At 35.0% G+C, this 12,721-nt stretch overlaps 2 protein-coding genes across 2 annotated transcripts; both read right to left on the minus strand.

The window, feature by feature from the left end:
- Positions 1 to 319: 319 nt before the first annotated feature.
- On the minus strand, positions 320 to 5,519 carry LOC125177906 (eukaryotic translation initiation factor 4 gamma 2-like). The gene is made up of 5 exons (XM_047880537.1): positions 5,365 to 5,519; positions 2,305 to 2,417; positions 1,669 to 1,777; positions 985 to 1,095; positions 320 to 409 (listed from the first exon to the last, which is right to left on the minus strand). Exons 2-5 carry the CDS (start codon positions 2,379 to 2,381, stop codon positions 320 to 322), a joined length of 387 nt encoding a protein of 128 aa, XP_047736493.1. The 5' UTR covers positions 2,382 to 2,417; positions 5,365 to 5,519.
- A 561-nt stretch (positions 5,520 to 6,080) lies between these two features.
- On the minus strand, positions 6,081 to 10,846 carry LOC108677565. Its single transcript, XM_018165797.2, has 4 exons — positions 10,622 to 10,846; positions 8,727 to 9,243; positions 8,027 to 8,048; positions 6,081 to 7,572 (listed from the first exon to the last, which is right to left on the minus strand). Exons 1-4 carry the CDS (start codon positions 10,695 to 10,697, stop codon positions 6,778 to 6,780), a joined length of 1,410 nt encoding a protein of 469 aa, XP_018021286.1. The 5' UTR covers positions 10,698 to 10,846; the 3' UTR covers positions 6,081 to 6,777.
- Positions 10,847 to 12,721: the final 1,875 nt, after the last annotated feature.

Consider the following 12,721-nt stretch of genomic DNA (forward strand, 5'->3'; position numbering starts at 1 on the left):
AACGACTGCACAGTCAGACCAAAAGAATTGTGAATGTGAAAACTTTATGAAAAAATTTAGTAGGTTTCCCAGCAACTCTCATTGCGTTGCAAGAGAACAACCAGCTCACTGTAATGAAGCAAGTAAGTAAGACTGTCAGCAAGTCAGACTGCCAGCAATTCAGACTGACAGCAAGTCAGACTGCCAGCAAGTCAGACTGCCAGCAAGTCAGGCTGCCAGCAAGTCAGGCTGCCAGCAAGTCAGGCTGCCAGCAAGTCAGGCTGCCAGCAAGTCAGACTGCCAGCAAGTCAGCCTGCCAGCAAGTCAGCCTGCCAGCAAGTCAGACTGCCAGCAAGTCAGATGACAGCCGTTTGCACAGCTGTGCGTACATAGAACAGTATTTTGGTTCATCAAGAGCCTTTTGGAAGATCTGCAAAGTCAGAGGACAAGTAATTAGAAAATTTATTTCCCTGTAAGTTGATAAGTTGCTGAACTAATAAAAAGAAGCATTAAGAAAATGTAATTTCCTGTAAAGCGATGTTAACTAATTGAACTAATCAAAGGAGAAACAGCAAGAAAATGTCATTTCCTGTAAAAAAAAAATCAGTAACTGGACCAATCAAATGCCATAGTAAAGAAATGAGACACTAAGAGCAAAATACAATAATGTCATAAAGCAGGAAGACTATCGTATTTTTATACTAACAATAAACTAAGCTATATACACATGGTTGATACATTGTTTCGGATATATTTTCCTAATCAAGTAAATTAGATCTCCGTTTTGACTAGAAATTAGTCAATATAACTTGGTTCAAAGTTAGAAGTTTTTTGCATTAATTCTCAATACATGTATTTTAATCAAATTCATCTGGCTTTACTTAACAAAAATTTGTCTTTTAAACGTAAATACAATGTTTAAAATAAACAGCTTGTAATAAGCTAATATTTTCCATGCTGGAAATTTTCCATGCACGAGTTATTTCCACACTGGGAATAACTCACCAAGAGAATAAGTTCTTCAAGTACAGCACGGGCATTCAGTCCAACATTGAGAAGTTCATTGCTTAACTTGTCAAAGGTTTCAGGGGTGAGCTTGTTAAGAAGACCCCGGATCTGAAAGAGATGCAAGTGGCTCAATAGAAAGCAAAAAGTAACACATCAATAGAGATAGAATGTTATTAGCATGTCACCACATATGATCAGCACAACAATTACAGTTAAGGAGCTTTTCAATACAATAATAAACAAGTGGAATACTAGGTAGTTCAACATTTGATATTATATTTAATACATAAAGTTATGCTACCAAAAAAAACTGATTCATGGATATCATTCAACTACCAAAGTGAGTATACTCATTCAACTTGTACACTATTTGAACATTTAGGTTTTGCCAATTTCATGAGTGACAAGTAAGGGTTTCAGTAAAAATTTAAGTCTTGATCAGTAAAAATTTAAGTAAAATTTATAGCCAGTGAAACTTTTAAAGTGCCTTACAAAATCACTCGTTGCCAGATGGGCTTTTAAAAATTGAATATATAAGACAAGAAAATTATTAATGAATGTTGGAATAAATTAAACACAATGAATAAATTTTATTTTATCAATTGAATTCAACCAGCATAATTTTGAACTCACATTTTTCAGAAAATATAATCAAAGATGAGAGAACCTGAATTTGCTCACCTTTCGGAAAATGACCTCATTTTGATTGTCTTGGGTAAGTGCATCTCGTCTCAAACTAGAAGGAGGAATCCATCGCCTTCTGCTGTTGGATGAGGAACGACTATCGTCCCTGAAAAAACATTTGCTTTAAAAAGTTTCAAGAATTAATTCAAGATACTAAAATTGCATTTTAAAGGGTGTACTGTCGTTTTTTAATTAAATAACAAAAAAATCATAAGGCCATCTACAATCTGAATTAATTAAGTAACAAAATAATAATATAGGTAAGCTCATACTGGACTTCATCATGGTACTGGATTAAATTAAATATTCATTAAAAATATCATGAATGCATAACTCAGTAATATAGTGCAGCTATTAGTATTGCAACTGAGATCATGTAAATAATTAGAAAATAACTGTATGCTGAATACTGCTGAACTTTAGCAACTGCTATATTTGCCCATTATAAACTGCAAGCACAGGCAAATGGAATACAAAGGCAGAACTCCAGTGTGGCCCGGGACTGCTATGTCCATAACACAGGTACTTCTAAGGATATACCAGGATATACCTAGGTATCAATGCAAAAACACTAATAATATATAATATCTATCTTAATATACAGCACAGCAGAAGCAATGAAGAGCTACCAACCTTCCTCCCAAGGAGCGAGAAGCACCCCCTTGGCTCCGCTGCCCTTCCGTTGTGGTTCGTGGGAGTTGCACCACCATATAAAAGGTGTCCTATCCAAAAATTCAGCTGTCTCCCTGTACAAATAAAAGGGAATGTTATTATTGGACCAAATTTGGAGGGCTTAATGCAAAAATTATAGCCTAATTGTTTTTCCTTCTTTCAGGATATCCACATATTTCTTTCATTTTGATAGTAGAGCATGGATTATGCATATCTGAATTTAAAAAGTGAAGGCACTCTCCAATTATTTTGAAGAAACCATGAAATTATATTATTTAAAAGTAGGATATGATAATCTTGTTGAAATAATGTTAGCTATATGGCTTTCTCATAATTATCCCATTACTACAAGGCTCTGCAACTACACACACATTCTCTAAGGAATATCTTCAACAATCATTCATTGACATCTTTATATTAAGATGACAATTTTTCAGAGCATACAACCAAGTCCCTTTGTGGTCAACATACACTTCTTGGAATAAGAATATTTTTTGAGAAGTCTAAAAATTACAAATTTATTTTGTAAGCATAGCACTATCATACCCTTCTAGAAAAACATCATGATATGTGCTAACTATTAAGAAAAGTTAGGCTCAAAATAATAACAAAAATGATGGAGGAATTTGGAACATAGAGGGACAATTACTCTACAGGCAGCCAACTGAGTGGCATTTCCATTAATTACTATGGGAAATTGAGTTCAAAAGTTGGAGCTGAAATACATTAGCATGACTTTAGTTTGCAGAAACAATGTTAAAGCTTGAAAAAATGTTGCAAGCACTGAATCACAGGAACATACAGATCAAATTGGGAGAAACAGGATATTAGACATATTAATACACCTGTTCAAACTCCGTTGAATGCTAGTCATCAGGGAAGTAAAATTTTAGGTTGTGCATACAATTGATACAAACAGATCCATTGTGTTGTTTAAAACATATAGTAAATGATTCTGCTGTGATCCTACTATCTAATTGTCAATAAAAGGGTTTGTTAATCAAGCAGCCAGATTCCAAATTAATTGCAAGTATTTCTCAAATTGAAGCCATGGGCCCATGGGTCTTTGGTTTGGTATAAAGTACAAATTTTCCAATCCTATGTTTCATAGGATTAGAAAATTAACTACCAATATGTTGCCATTGGCAAAATATATTTAGGTATACATGCTGTGGCACCAAACTGGATAATTTTGGACAAACCACCCATAATTGAGATATAATTGAGTGATGGAAAACTAGGCAATTGCCTTGCAGGTTGGTAGTGCATCACTATATCTTTAGTATAAAATGTACATATATGGCTTTTTTTTTTCCTGCAATAGTCTAAGATTACAGATTGACTGTAGCTAATACAGTTAATGTTACAGATAATGTTAGCCATTTCAGATGTTAGGCCTAGGCCACCTGGCTGTGTTAGCTGTAAGTAAAGGAAAATAACATATGATCCAAACTGGATTAAAATTTGTCAGAATCCAACAATGAGAGTCTAGACTGATTGGTTGTATGAATTTTGTTAATTGGTTCTCTTGGCTGTGCCCAAATGTGTTATGTTACATAATTATCATTATGTGTAGGCCTACTGGTTAAAATTTAATACCCTCTCTCTAGATCTAGAATTCCACAATTCCTATACAGCAATCCCTTGATTAGCACGGTTTTGAATACCGCGGTTTTGATTAACGCGGAAAAAAAATTTGCAACCTACCCTTAATCTACGCGGTGCCAGTTTTGATTAGCGCGACTTTTTCCACACAACGCATCATTTTCCCGCCTCTAGCCAGAGGTGTTACGTTTGTAACAAAAGTGTCACTTTTTGCTTATTAGATCTTATGTTATTACTTTTGTTACGACTTTTGGAAAATTCGCCAAATGTTACTTTACGAATTTCAGCCAATAATTCTTTAAATAAGGTCCCATTCCGTACGCACTCGTGCTGACTACAGAGTCGGTTTAACCACGCCTTGTCTCGTTAATAACTCGAATGGTCAAGTTCAGCAACGTTTGCCGGTAAGTGTGCCATGCCGGTGCTCTAGTTACTCGTTAGCCTTCAACTGGTCAAGATCGCTGCTCACTTTCATCAAACTTCATAATTTTCCTTGATAAATTACTGTCATAATTAAGGACAAAAAGGGAACGCTTAAACGTAAAAATATCACTTTGGAGACTAAGCTTGAATGATGAATTGAACTAAGCAAAATATGATGAATTTTAGTGGAAAAAAAATTATTATGTAACTTTGCTATCTTTGAGGATTCATTATAATTATTCCCATATATTCTTAAGTTTGATTAGCGCAGTTTTGCTTAACACGGTAAAACTTGGGGATTTATTAACCGCATTAATCAAGGGATTGCTGTACTAATGGCCATTAATAGGGCCATGATATGAATGAGGCAAAAAAAAGCCTACCTATGAATGCAGTCATTTTCACCTATTTTTATTACCTTTCCTATATTTATTTGTTAAAATAAATACAAAAAATGCCTCATTATAGCTGACAATCAGACAATATATCCATGAATAAATAGGGCTACTTTTTACTGTATTACTTTTACCCAATATTTTTGACATAGCAAATGATCATGAAAGTATTAATTTAATTTATATCAATCTCCATTCATAGAATTCATCAATAAACTTTTTGACATATCACAATTCACAGCTTCCTAACATTAATAGTTTGTAGTTATTTAGACACACAGAATTCAGAGAATCAGAGTCTCACTCCCACTGAACAGGAAGTGTGAGATTAAAAGCCTTTTACACGTTTTAGGCTTTTTGCTGGTGCGTATACAACAAAAATCTAAAAGAAAAAACATCTGTTATTAATAAAGTTACAAGGAGAATTCATTTAAAAGAAGTGAAAGCATACAATTATGAATATTAGACGATGAAAATTACTTCAAAGTTCACGCTGCTTAGGTAGGTACCTACGTATTTGTAATTCGACATTCGTTAAGCTTTGCTCGACACAGAACTAGAAGAGCGTAAATAATTGAGCACGTAGAAAAATACTTACCCTGTCTTTATATTTATATTACACTACTAATCTTTAAATCTCAACCAATACTCAAATTTAAATACACACGCTTGTTTTTCCACAATAAATTCTATTAAACTACTCCCGAACGTACAGCCAGCTCGGAAGAGATTGGGTTAATGAAGTAAATGAACGCAAAACATGGAAGACAATCTTTACAAATATTTACATGAGAAATTTCAAACTAATTCGCATATTAGTAAAGGCAGAATTATTCTCATTATATACTTATGATTAATTGTTATCGATTTTGCTTACACTAATCAAAATGTACGAATTTTGCTTAATATTGTTTTACCTCACAAAAAACATTGGAACCTTTTGGGGTCAATGACGTCATTTCATCGGAATTGTACTTCCTCCATAAGTAATATTATAGGCAAACAAATAATTAATGCAGTATATTTTTAGAATGAGTAAAATTCTAGAAAGCGTTTCAGAATGGTTATTTAGAAACCTCAAACTACTGGTTATTTAATATCATTTATGGTGCTAGAATACGAAGTTGAAAAATAAAAACATATCTAAACCAAATGTCACTCGCGGTTTCAAAATTGAACCATGAAACATAAGTTCACTAAATCACCTAAAGTATTGAATTTTCTTGATCGCAAGCTATTCAAAACTTTCTACGAAGTAGGTATAAAGTAGGTTGAAATAATTTGCTCCACAATTCTTTTTTGTTCTATAATTTTTATTGATGTGATAATGAAGACACAAGATCACCACTAACTCTAAAAAAAATTTGTTATTCTTGTCCCGAATGTTGCGCGAAAACAGATACAATGAATGCAATATAAATAAACAACTTGCAGGCATATATTCACTAAACAGTTGAATCTACAATCTAGTATTTCATTTTTTCTCATTCTACTCTACTAGAGTTAAATTCAACCTATGTACTTCTTCTACTCTTTGAGGTGAAGCGGAGTTGTAGATGAAACACATTTTGGCTCGTGATTTTTATAATAAAAATAGAAATGCTGTTAAACTTTTTGAAATTGAGCGGATTCACTCTTGTCCTAGTGCGATAGATGCAAAGTTAGTGTTTCTTGTTTCAATGCAAAGAGTGATTTGAACTTCTGCGAGGATCCTAGCCCAAATTTTACATACGTGATAGTATATATACGAGAGTGGAGTGTGCAAAAGTGGTTACTTTCATTTGAGATGTATAAGCAGCTCAATACAGCTTTAAATTTATAATTCAAGAAGCTGCAATCGAAAATGGCGATTAGGAGTTTTTTTTGCTCACATATCGAATTATCGTCGTCTTAGCGATAAATAACGTAATGTTAAGCTTAAAAAGTTATTTGCAACGAAAATCACTTAGTTCCTGACCTCGAGTTGGTTCAAAAATTCTCAATTAAATGTAGCGCGTGCATTGAAAAGAACTTAGTTCGGGATCTCGAGTTGGTTCAAAATTTCGGGAAAAATGTTCTCGGTTGGATGTTGGGCGTTTCTCTTGCGTCTTTTCCCAAGCAAGAATGGCAGGGATACAATGCCTCCCATCAGACCAACAGTGTTGGCAAAGTCGAGCATGCCAACCGTGAGTAGACTCGGGTGCTGAATGGCCTGAACTAAAGATTCGAACTGAGATGGTTCTGGGTCGTACCTTAGGTTAGATGGTTCATTAACTTGAGGCACAATAATCGGGAAAATAGGAGGAATATCTATTCGGAGGTCAGCTGGGTTAGCACGAACTGGAGGTGCAAAAGTCGTTGATGAATTTAAAGTTGCATTTCCCGTAAGTTCAGTAGATCTTGATGAGTTGAAATCTTGGGTTATATTTCGCAAAATTGTCACTGTGTAGTTCATGAGTATTGGCTGTGCATTAGATTTGAGTGAAGTAGAAGTATTAAGTTCACTTGCATTAAAGTTTATAGTTTTCAGCGGAAGCGATCCTTCCGAATCGCTAACTGAGGCGTTGAAACGACCGCCTGAAACCGAATTTTTATAAAACTGAACAAAAGAAGCCTTCATAGGTCCCGACCCTTGTCTGAGGAAATCTCCATATGCAACATCAGGTTTACTGTCTTCGAACTGTCCCAAGTCACCGAAAAAGTTTAAACGATTAAAATCAGTCCCGTTAACCAAATCTTGTAGGTCGGTTTGGTTGCCGCTCAGGCTGAGGACCGTCGAGATGATGGCATTCACAATCTCACCAGATTTGTTTTTCCCAGCATCGTCCTGCAATAGAGTCACAATTTAAAATGCAATAATTACGCGGAAATTCAATCACGAAATACAAAGAAATAATGACAACTAAGATGATGAGTAGCAAAGGCTGTTGCGCTTTTCAGATTTATACATGCGAACATATGCTTAGGATACATTAATGCGCTGCTTATCTATGGATACTTTTTTAGTTTGTATAGATGCCAATATTATTAATTATCGATACCGGTATACCATTCGATAGGCCATTCTACGCACGAATTTTTTTATTTCATACAAGTAAATTATGATGTGTCAATTAATTGCCGTAAAAAGATAGAAAAAATACTCATAAATCGTTTATTACTGATTAAAATTAATAAGTTGTGAGCTAACGCAACTTTAGTGCTCCCTTTAAATTTCAGCACTAAAGCCAGTAGAAATATCAATTATAAATAATATTCATAAAACACCATGATGCTCTCACCGCTGTACTGTTCATTTCCAGGCTGCACGTTGAGTTCGTTTTAGGACAGCGCATTTAGCAGGACGGAAAAATATACATTAATTAATATTACATATAATCAAAATATAAAATAAATATATACCTGTTTATATACATATAAAATATAAAAAATTTCAACATAAATGTAAAAATTAAAATATACAAAAGTTATTTTTCAAAAAAGAGTTTTTATTTTAACACATAAAAAAGCAATAACAAATGCTGGAATTTATTTAATCTGTCAGAAAATAAATGCAAATTTTTCGGCAGTACCAATAACACAACGACTCATTTAATGGAAACTGAAACAAAACCATTGGTAAGGCGGGAAACTTAACACTCAGGAATGGAAAGGTTATATCGTCCAAATATTGACACACTTGCTGCGAGTAGCACTAATACGTGTTTTTTTTACCAAACTGGGTCAAGATGACTCACACATGGATACAAGTGCATAAATATTTGGACAAAATCTCAATAATTTCTTCCACTGTTCGTGATCTCATGGTTGAACTAGTAATATTAATTGAACTAATATTAATTCAATTGATATTAATTCAACTAATATCAATTCAACTAATATTAGTTCAACTATTATTAATTCGACTAATATTAATTCAACTAATATCAATTCAACTAATATTTATTCAACTAATAATAATTCAACCAAGAGTGATCTCACCTCAAACCGTCTGCACCAGCTATCCGGTCCTGCGGGGAGTACGTCATGGAAACTCGATTTGCATCGCCTCTAGATTCCGCAAAAACCTTCTCAGTTGACTGATACTCATTATCATCGATACTAGTTGCAGTTCCAAGGATTTCATCCGCGGCTGTTACTGAATCCTCGTTGTTTACACTTCTTGAAGTATCGAGAGCCGTAAGATATGCTCGGGGAATTGTATTTCTTTTCGAACCATCATCATTTCCAGTTGATGCTCCAGGTTTTTCGATATCTATTTCAAGAAGCGATTGATCTTTGTAAGATACGAGATCATCTATCTCAGCTGCAGAGCTTTTCAGTGCAGAATTAAAATTTTCATTTCTCGTCAAGGAAGGATGAGCGTCTTCCATAGGAACTAGAGGTCCCGGTAGGATGCCCTTGGTAGGATGTGCAGTGGAGCCGCCCAAACGAGACATGGCTTCTTCGTACGAACTCCAAAAGTTGCTTTTCGATTCGCCAGCTATCCTTTCCAGGGCTGTCGGGAAGTTGAATAATAAAGGTTGTGATATGATGGAATCACTGTTTCGGTATGTGAGGTAATGGAGTAATGGAGTATTTTGGGATGTGTGGTAATGGAATGACTATTTGGGTATGCGAGATACTGAAATGACTATTACGGCATGCGAGATAATGAAATGACTATTTCGGTATGCGAGATAATGAAATGACTATTTCGGTATGCGAGACAATGAAATGACTATTTCGGTATGCGAGACAATGAAATGACTATTTCGGCATGCGAGATAATGAAATAACTATTTCGGTATGTGGAATAACGGCATGACTCCTGTGTTACGCAAGGTAATGGAATGACCATTTCGGTATATGAGGTAGTGAAATAGTCATTTTCGTTTGTGAGGTAAAGGAATGAGTAGCTTGGTATGTGAGGTAATGAATTGACTATTTCGGTATGTGAGGTAATGGAATGACCATTTTCCTTTGTGAGGTAATGGATTGACTATTTCGGCATGTGAAGTAATGGAATGAGTATTTCGGGATGTGTGGTAATGGAATGACTAAATTTTGGTACGTGAGGTAATGAAATAACTATTTCGGTATGTGAGGTAATGGAATGAGTATTTCGGGATGTGTGGTAATGAAATGACTTTTTGATATAACTTGGCCATTCCAATTAATGAGGAGATGTACAGGCAAGACATGTGTAACAGCACATATCACATATCAGCAAAGTAGCCAGATGGCAAAGATAAGCAATATTTTTTCAGTGAGTAGTGGGTTCGAGACTGATGCTAGCTATGAAGTTATGCGACGCCTACAATCGCTGACAGGCCAAATATTGACTATAATCTTAAACACTGATCCAACTTCATGATATTCTTGACACTACATATTCGATCTTTGTCTTTTTCCTACATAATTTATCACACGTTGTCGGTTCTATCTTTACAAACCTGTTTGTATTTTCAATTAAATAAAGCAAAAATATAACAAGGAAATAAAGCAAAAATCTATGATATATGAAATAGAAATATGATTTATGCATTAACTTTTCTAATAAGTGATTTTGAAGGAATACATTTTATTAGTTTCAGATACGAAAATAATAATAAACATAATATTCGTGCGTAAATTATAAGGTCAGTACGAGTCGAACGTTCATGTTCACTCATGTTTCGTGAATGAATATATACGACTGCATGAACGCATCGGATAACGCAACTCAGTATTTTTAGAGTGAAGCTAATACTAATAATAATAATAAATAATAATAATTAGTAATATTAATTATTATTACAAATAAAATTTATAATATTAATATAGATTATTCGCAAAGAAGGGCACACATTTACATTGCGATAAAAGCTTTTTTTAGATAAAAATTGGAAGCTTACCATTTAGCGGTTTCGACAGCGCGGGCGACACAAGAAGAAACAGGAGCACGTAGCGAGGAAATTTCCGAGGCAACATTTTACTATTCAGTTCATAAAATTCAAAATTATGTTCTGTTACTGAGTTAGACTACAGGTAGCATGTATGAAAGAATCGACATGGATGAAACGAAACGACGGGAAACATGTTATATCTTTAGATATTTCAAGAAGCTCGATAAAAGCGAAATATGCAGCCTTAAGTTAGCAACGCTTTAAATGCAAAGAAACTGTATTTGTATGCTTTGCTCGTTGCAAAAAATTAAAAGAGCCTCATAATATCGCATAAGGTGTACTGAGAATATGAAAATCTCAACATCCGTACAAATTAATCAAAAATAATATGATATATTGAGATTGAAGAATCACTATAATGCAAGATTTATCCCATTTTAACGGCGGGTTGCTATATGCATAAGCTCAAAATTACTAGAAAGTTAAATTTAATTCTGATTAACGAATCAATTATTATTAAACACAACAATATCGCCTTTACAGGCTTCTTCATAGCAAAATATATACAATACAAACTGTACCGAAAACTGTACCGATTGCGCCTAGTGTGATCAGCGACATCACATTTTTTAACGTCAATATAATGGTTCAGAAATTTAATGCCACAAGTAATATACGAGGTTGCAGACTATATTCAATATAGTCTATATTCAATAATGGTTTATAAATGAAATTAAATAAAGTTTTAGGTAAGTTAGAAGCTGTAATGATGATAATAAACATTAGCCCATTTGATCGAAAGTTATCGTTTCTCCGAAATTATTCTAACACAAGATATCCACGTTAGTTGCCCTTGAGAAAGTTGTGATCAAGAGATATGCGAGTATTTTCTGAAAATAATCTGAACATAAGATATCCACGTTAGTTACTCTTAAGAAAGTTGTTGTCGTAAGATACAATTTCTCAATTGATCGCAAGATACGGTCCCTTCGAAATCATTTGAACACAAGATGTGCCACGTTAGTTACCCTTAAGAAAGTTGGCCTCCAACTGACACACCGCGTTCTCAATAGCAGGGTCGGCAGGTGACATAGCAAGCCGCTCTTGCTACGACGAAGCGCATGCAAAACTAATTGTTGCACTTAACCGCGAAACCTGCACCAGCTGCAGGACGAGAATAACGGTAGTTTCTGGCGAAAATAGAACACGAGCTGTAGTCTTCTGTTGGGTGGCCCAGTGTTTACAGTTCAGACTACCAGAATTGGGTGAGAGATGTGGGTTCCATCCGAGCTACAGGCGATAGATTTTTAGTCAGAATCGGCGAGGAGGCTGGGCGGTTAATCTAAGCAGAATTGGAGCAGCGAGTTAAGGGTTCGAGACTGCAACAAGCTGTGAATGTTCTGTCATGTTGAGAATCTGTGAACACCCTACGGCCTAATAAACGCTGACACCGCTATTACCAATACTGAGTAGCTTACAGGAAAGTCGGCCGCCTGAGATAAATTAACATCAACACTCGGAAAAATTAATGAATCATATTGTCAAAATAATGAGACTGTCATACCCAGAGCATCAGCAGAGAGCACTGATACGCCCATTTGACTGACCCTACTGTGTTAGGGTAAGGCAAAAAGTACATTACAGTGCGGATAAAGTCTCGCTTCTCACTCTGAGTGCACCCTCATTAGTCACAGTTCGTAAAAAATTTAATGATAAAACCAATGTTAAGAGGAAAGTACAAGCTACAAGTTAAAATTAATTTGGGAGAATTTAAATTCAACGTGTGCAAACTGTTATGGTAGAGCTTCCAACATACATAATATAGGCTTTCCGTCACTTATGGACGAGATAGTGACAATTTAAAAACTTCTTAGAACTTGAGGCAGAGCTTTATTAAATACTAAAAACCTAGACTCTCTCCAAAGACTATATAGGATCAAACCCCCCCCCTGGAATACACGATTGAATTTCACATTAGCGGAACCTAATGTTGGACAAGGAAACCTTATTGCAAACTCGTGAATATATGCGACTGCTCAGACATTCCTCCTTCAAAATTGCTTTCCATGCTCGAGCCGGTGAATGTTCGAAATTTATAACGAAACCGGG

Source organism: Hyalella azteca, unplaced genomic scaffold (assembly GCF_000764305.2).
Source record: "Hyalella azteca isolate HAZT.00-mixed unplaced genomic scaffold, Hazt_2.0.2 contig5529, whole genome shotgun sequence".
Classification (NCBI taxonomy): Eukaryota; Metazoa; Arthropoda; class Malacostraca; order Amphipoda; family Hyalellidae; genus Hyalella; species Hyalella azteca.

Excerpts from the sequence above, each read along its gene's own strand:
- LOC125177906 (XM_047880537.1), bottom strand. The coding sequence starts at position 2,381 with ATGGTGGTGCAACTCCCACGAACCACAACGGAAGGGCAGCGGAGCCAA. Across the intron at positions 1,096-1,668 it reads ATGAGGTCATTTTCCGAAAG|ATCCGGGGTCTTCTTAACAA; the intron begins GTGAGCAAATTC and ends CATCTCTTTCAG. Across the intron at positions 410-984 it reads TTGAAGAACTTATTCTCTTG|ATCTTCCAAAAGGCTCTTGA; the intron begins GTGAGTTATTCC and ends CTGACTTTGCAG.
- LOC108677565 (XM_018165797.2), bottom strand. The coding sequence starts at position 10,697 with ATGTTGCCTCGGAAATTTCCTCGCTACGTGCTCCTGTTTCTTCTTGTG. Across the intron at positions 9,244-10,621 it reads GCTGTCGAAACCGCTAAATG|CCCTGGAAAGGATAGCTGGC; the intron begins GTAAGCTTCCAA and ends ACTTCCCGACAG. Across the intron at positions 8,049-8,726 it reads GCTGGTGCAGACGGTTTGAG|CCTGGAAATGAACAGTACAG; the intron begins GTGAGATCACTC and ends CTCAACGTGCAG.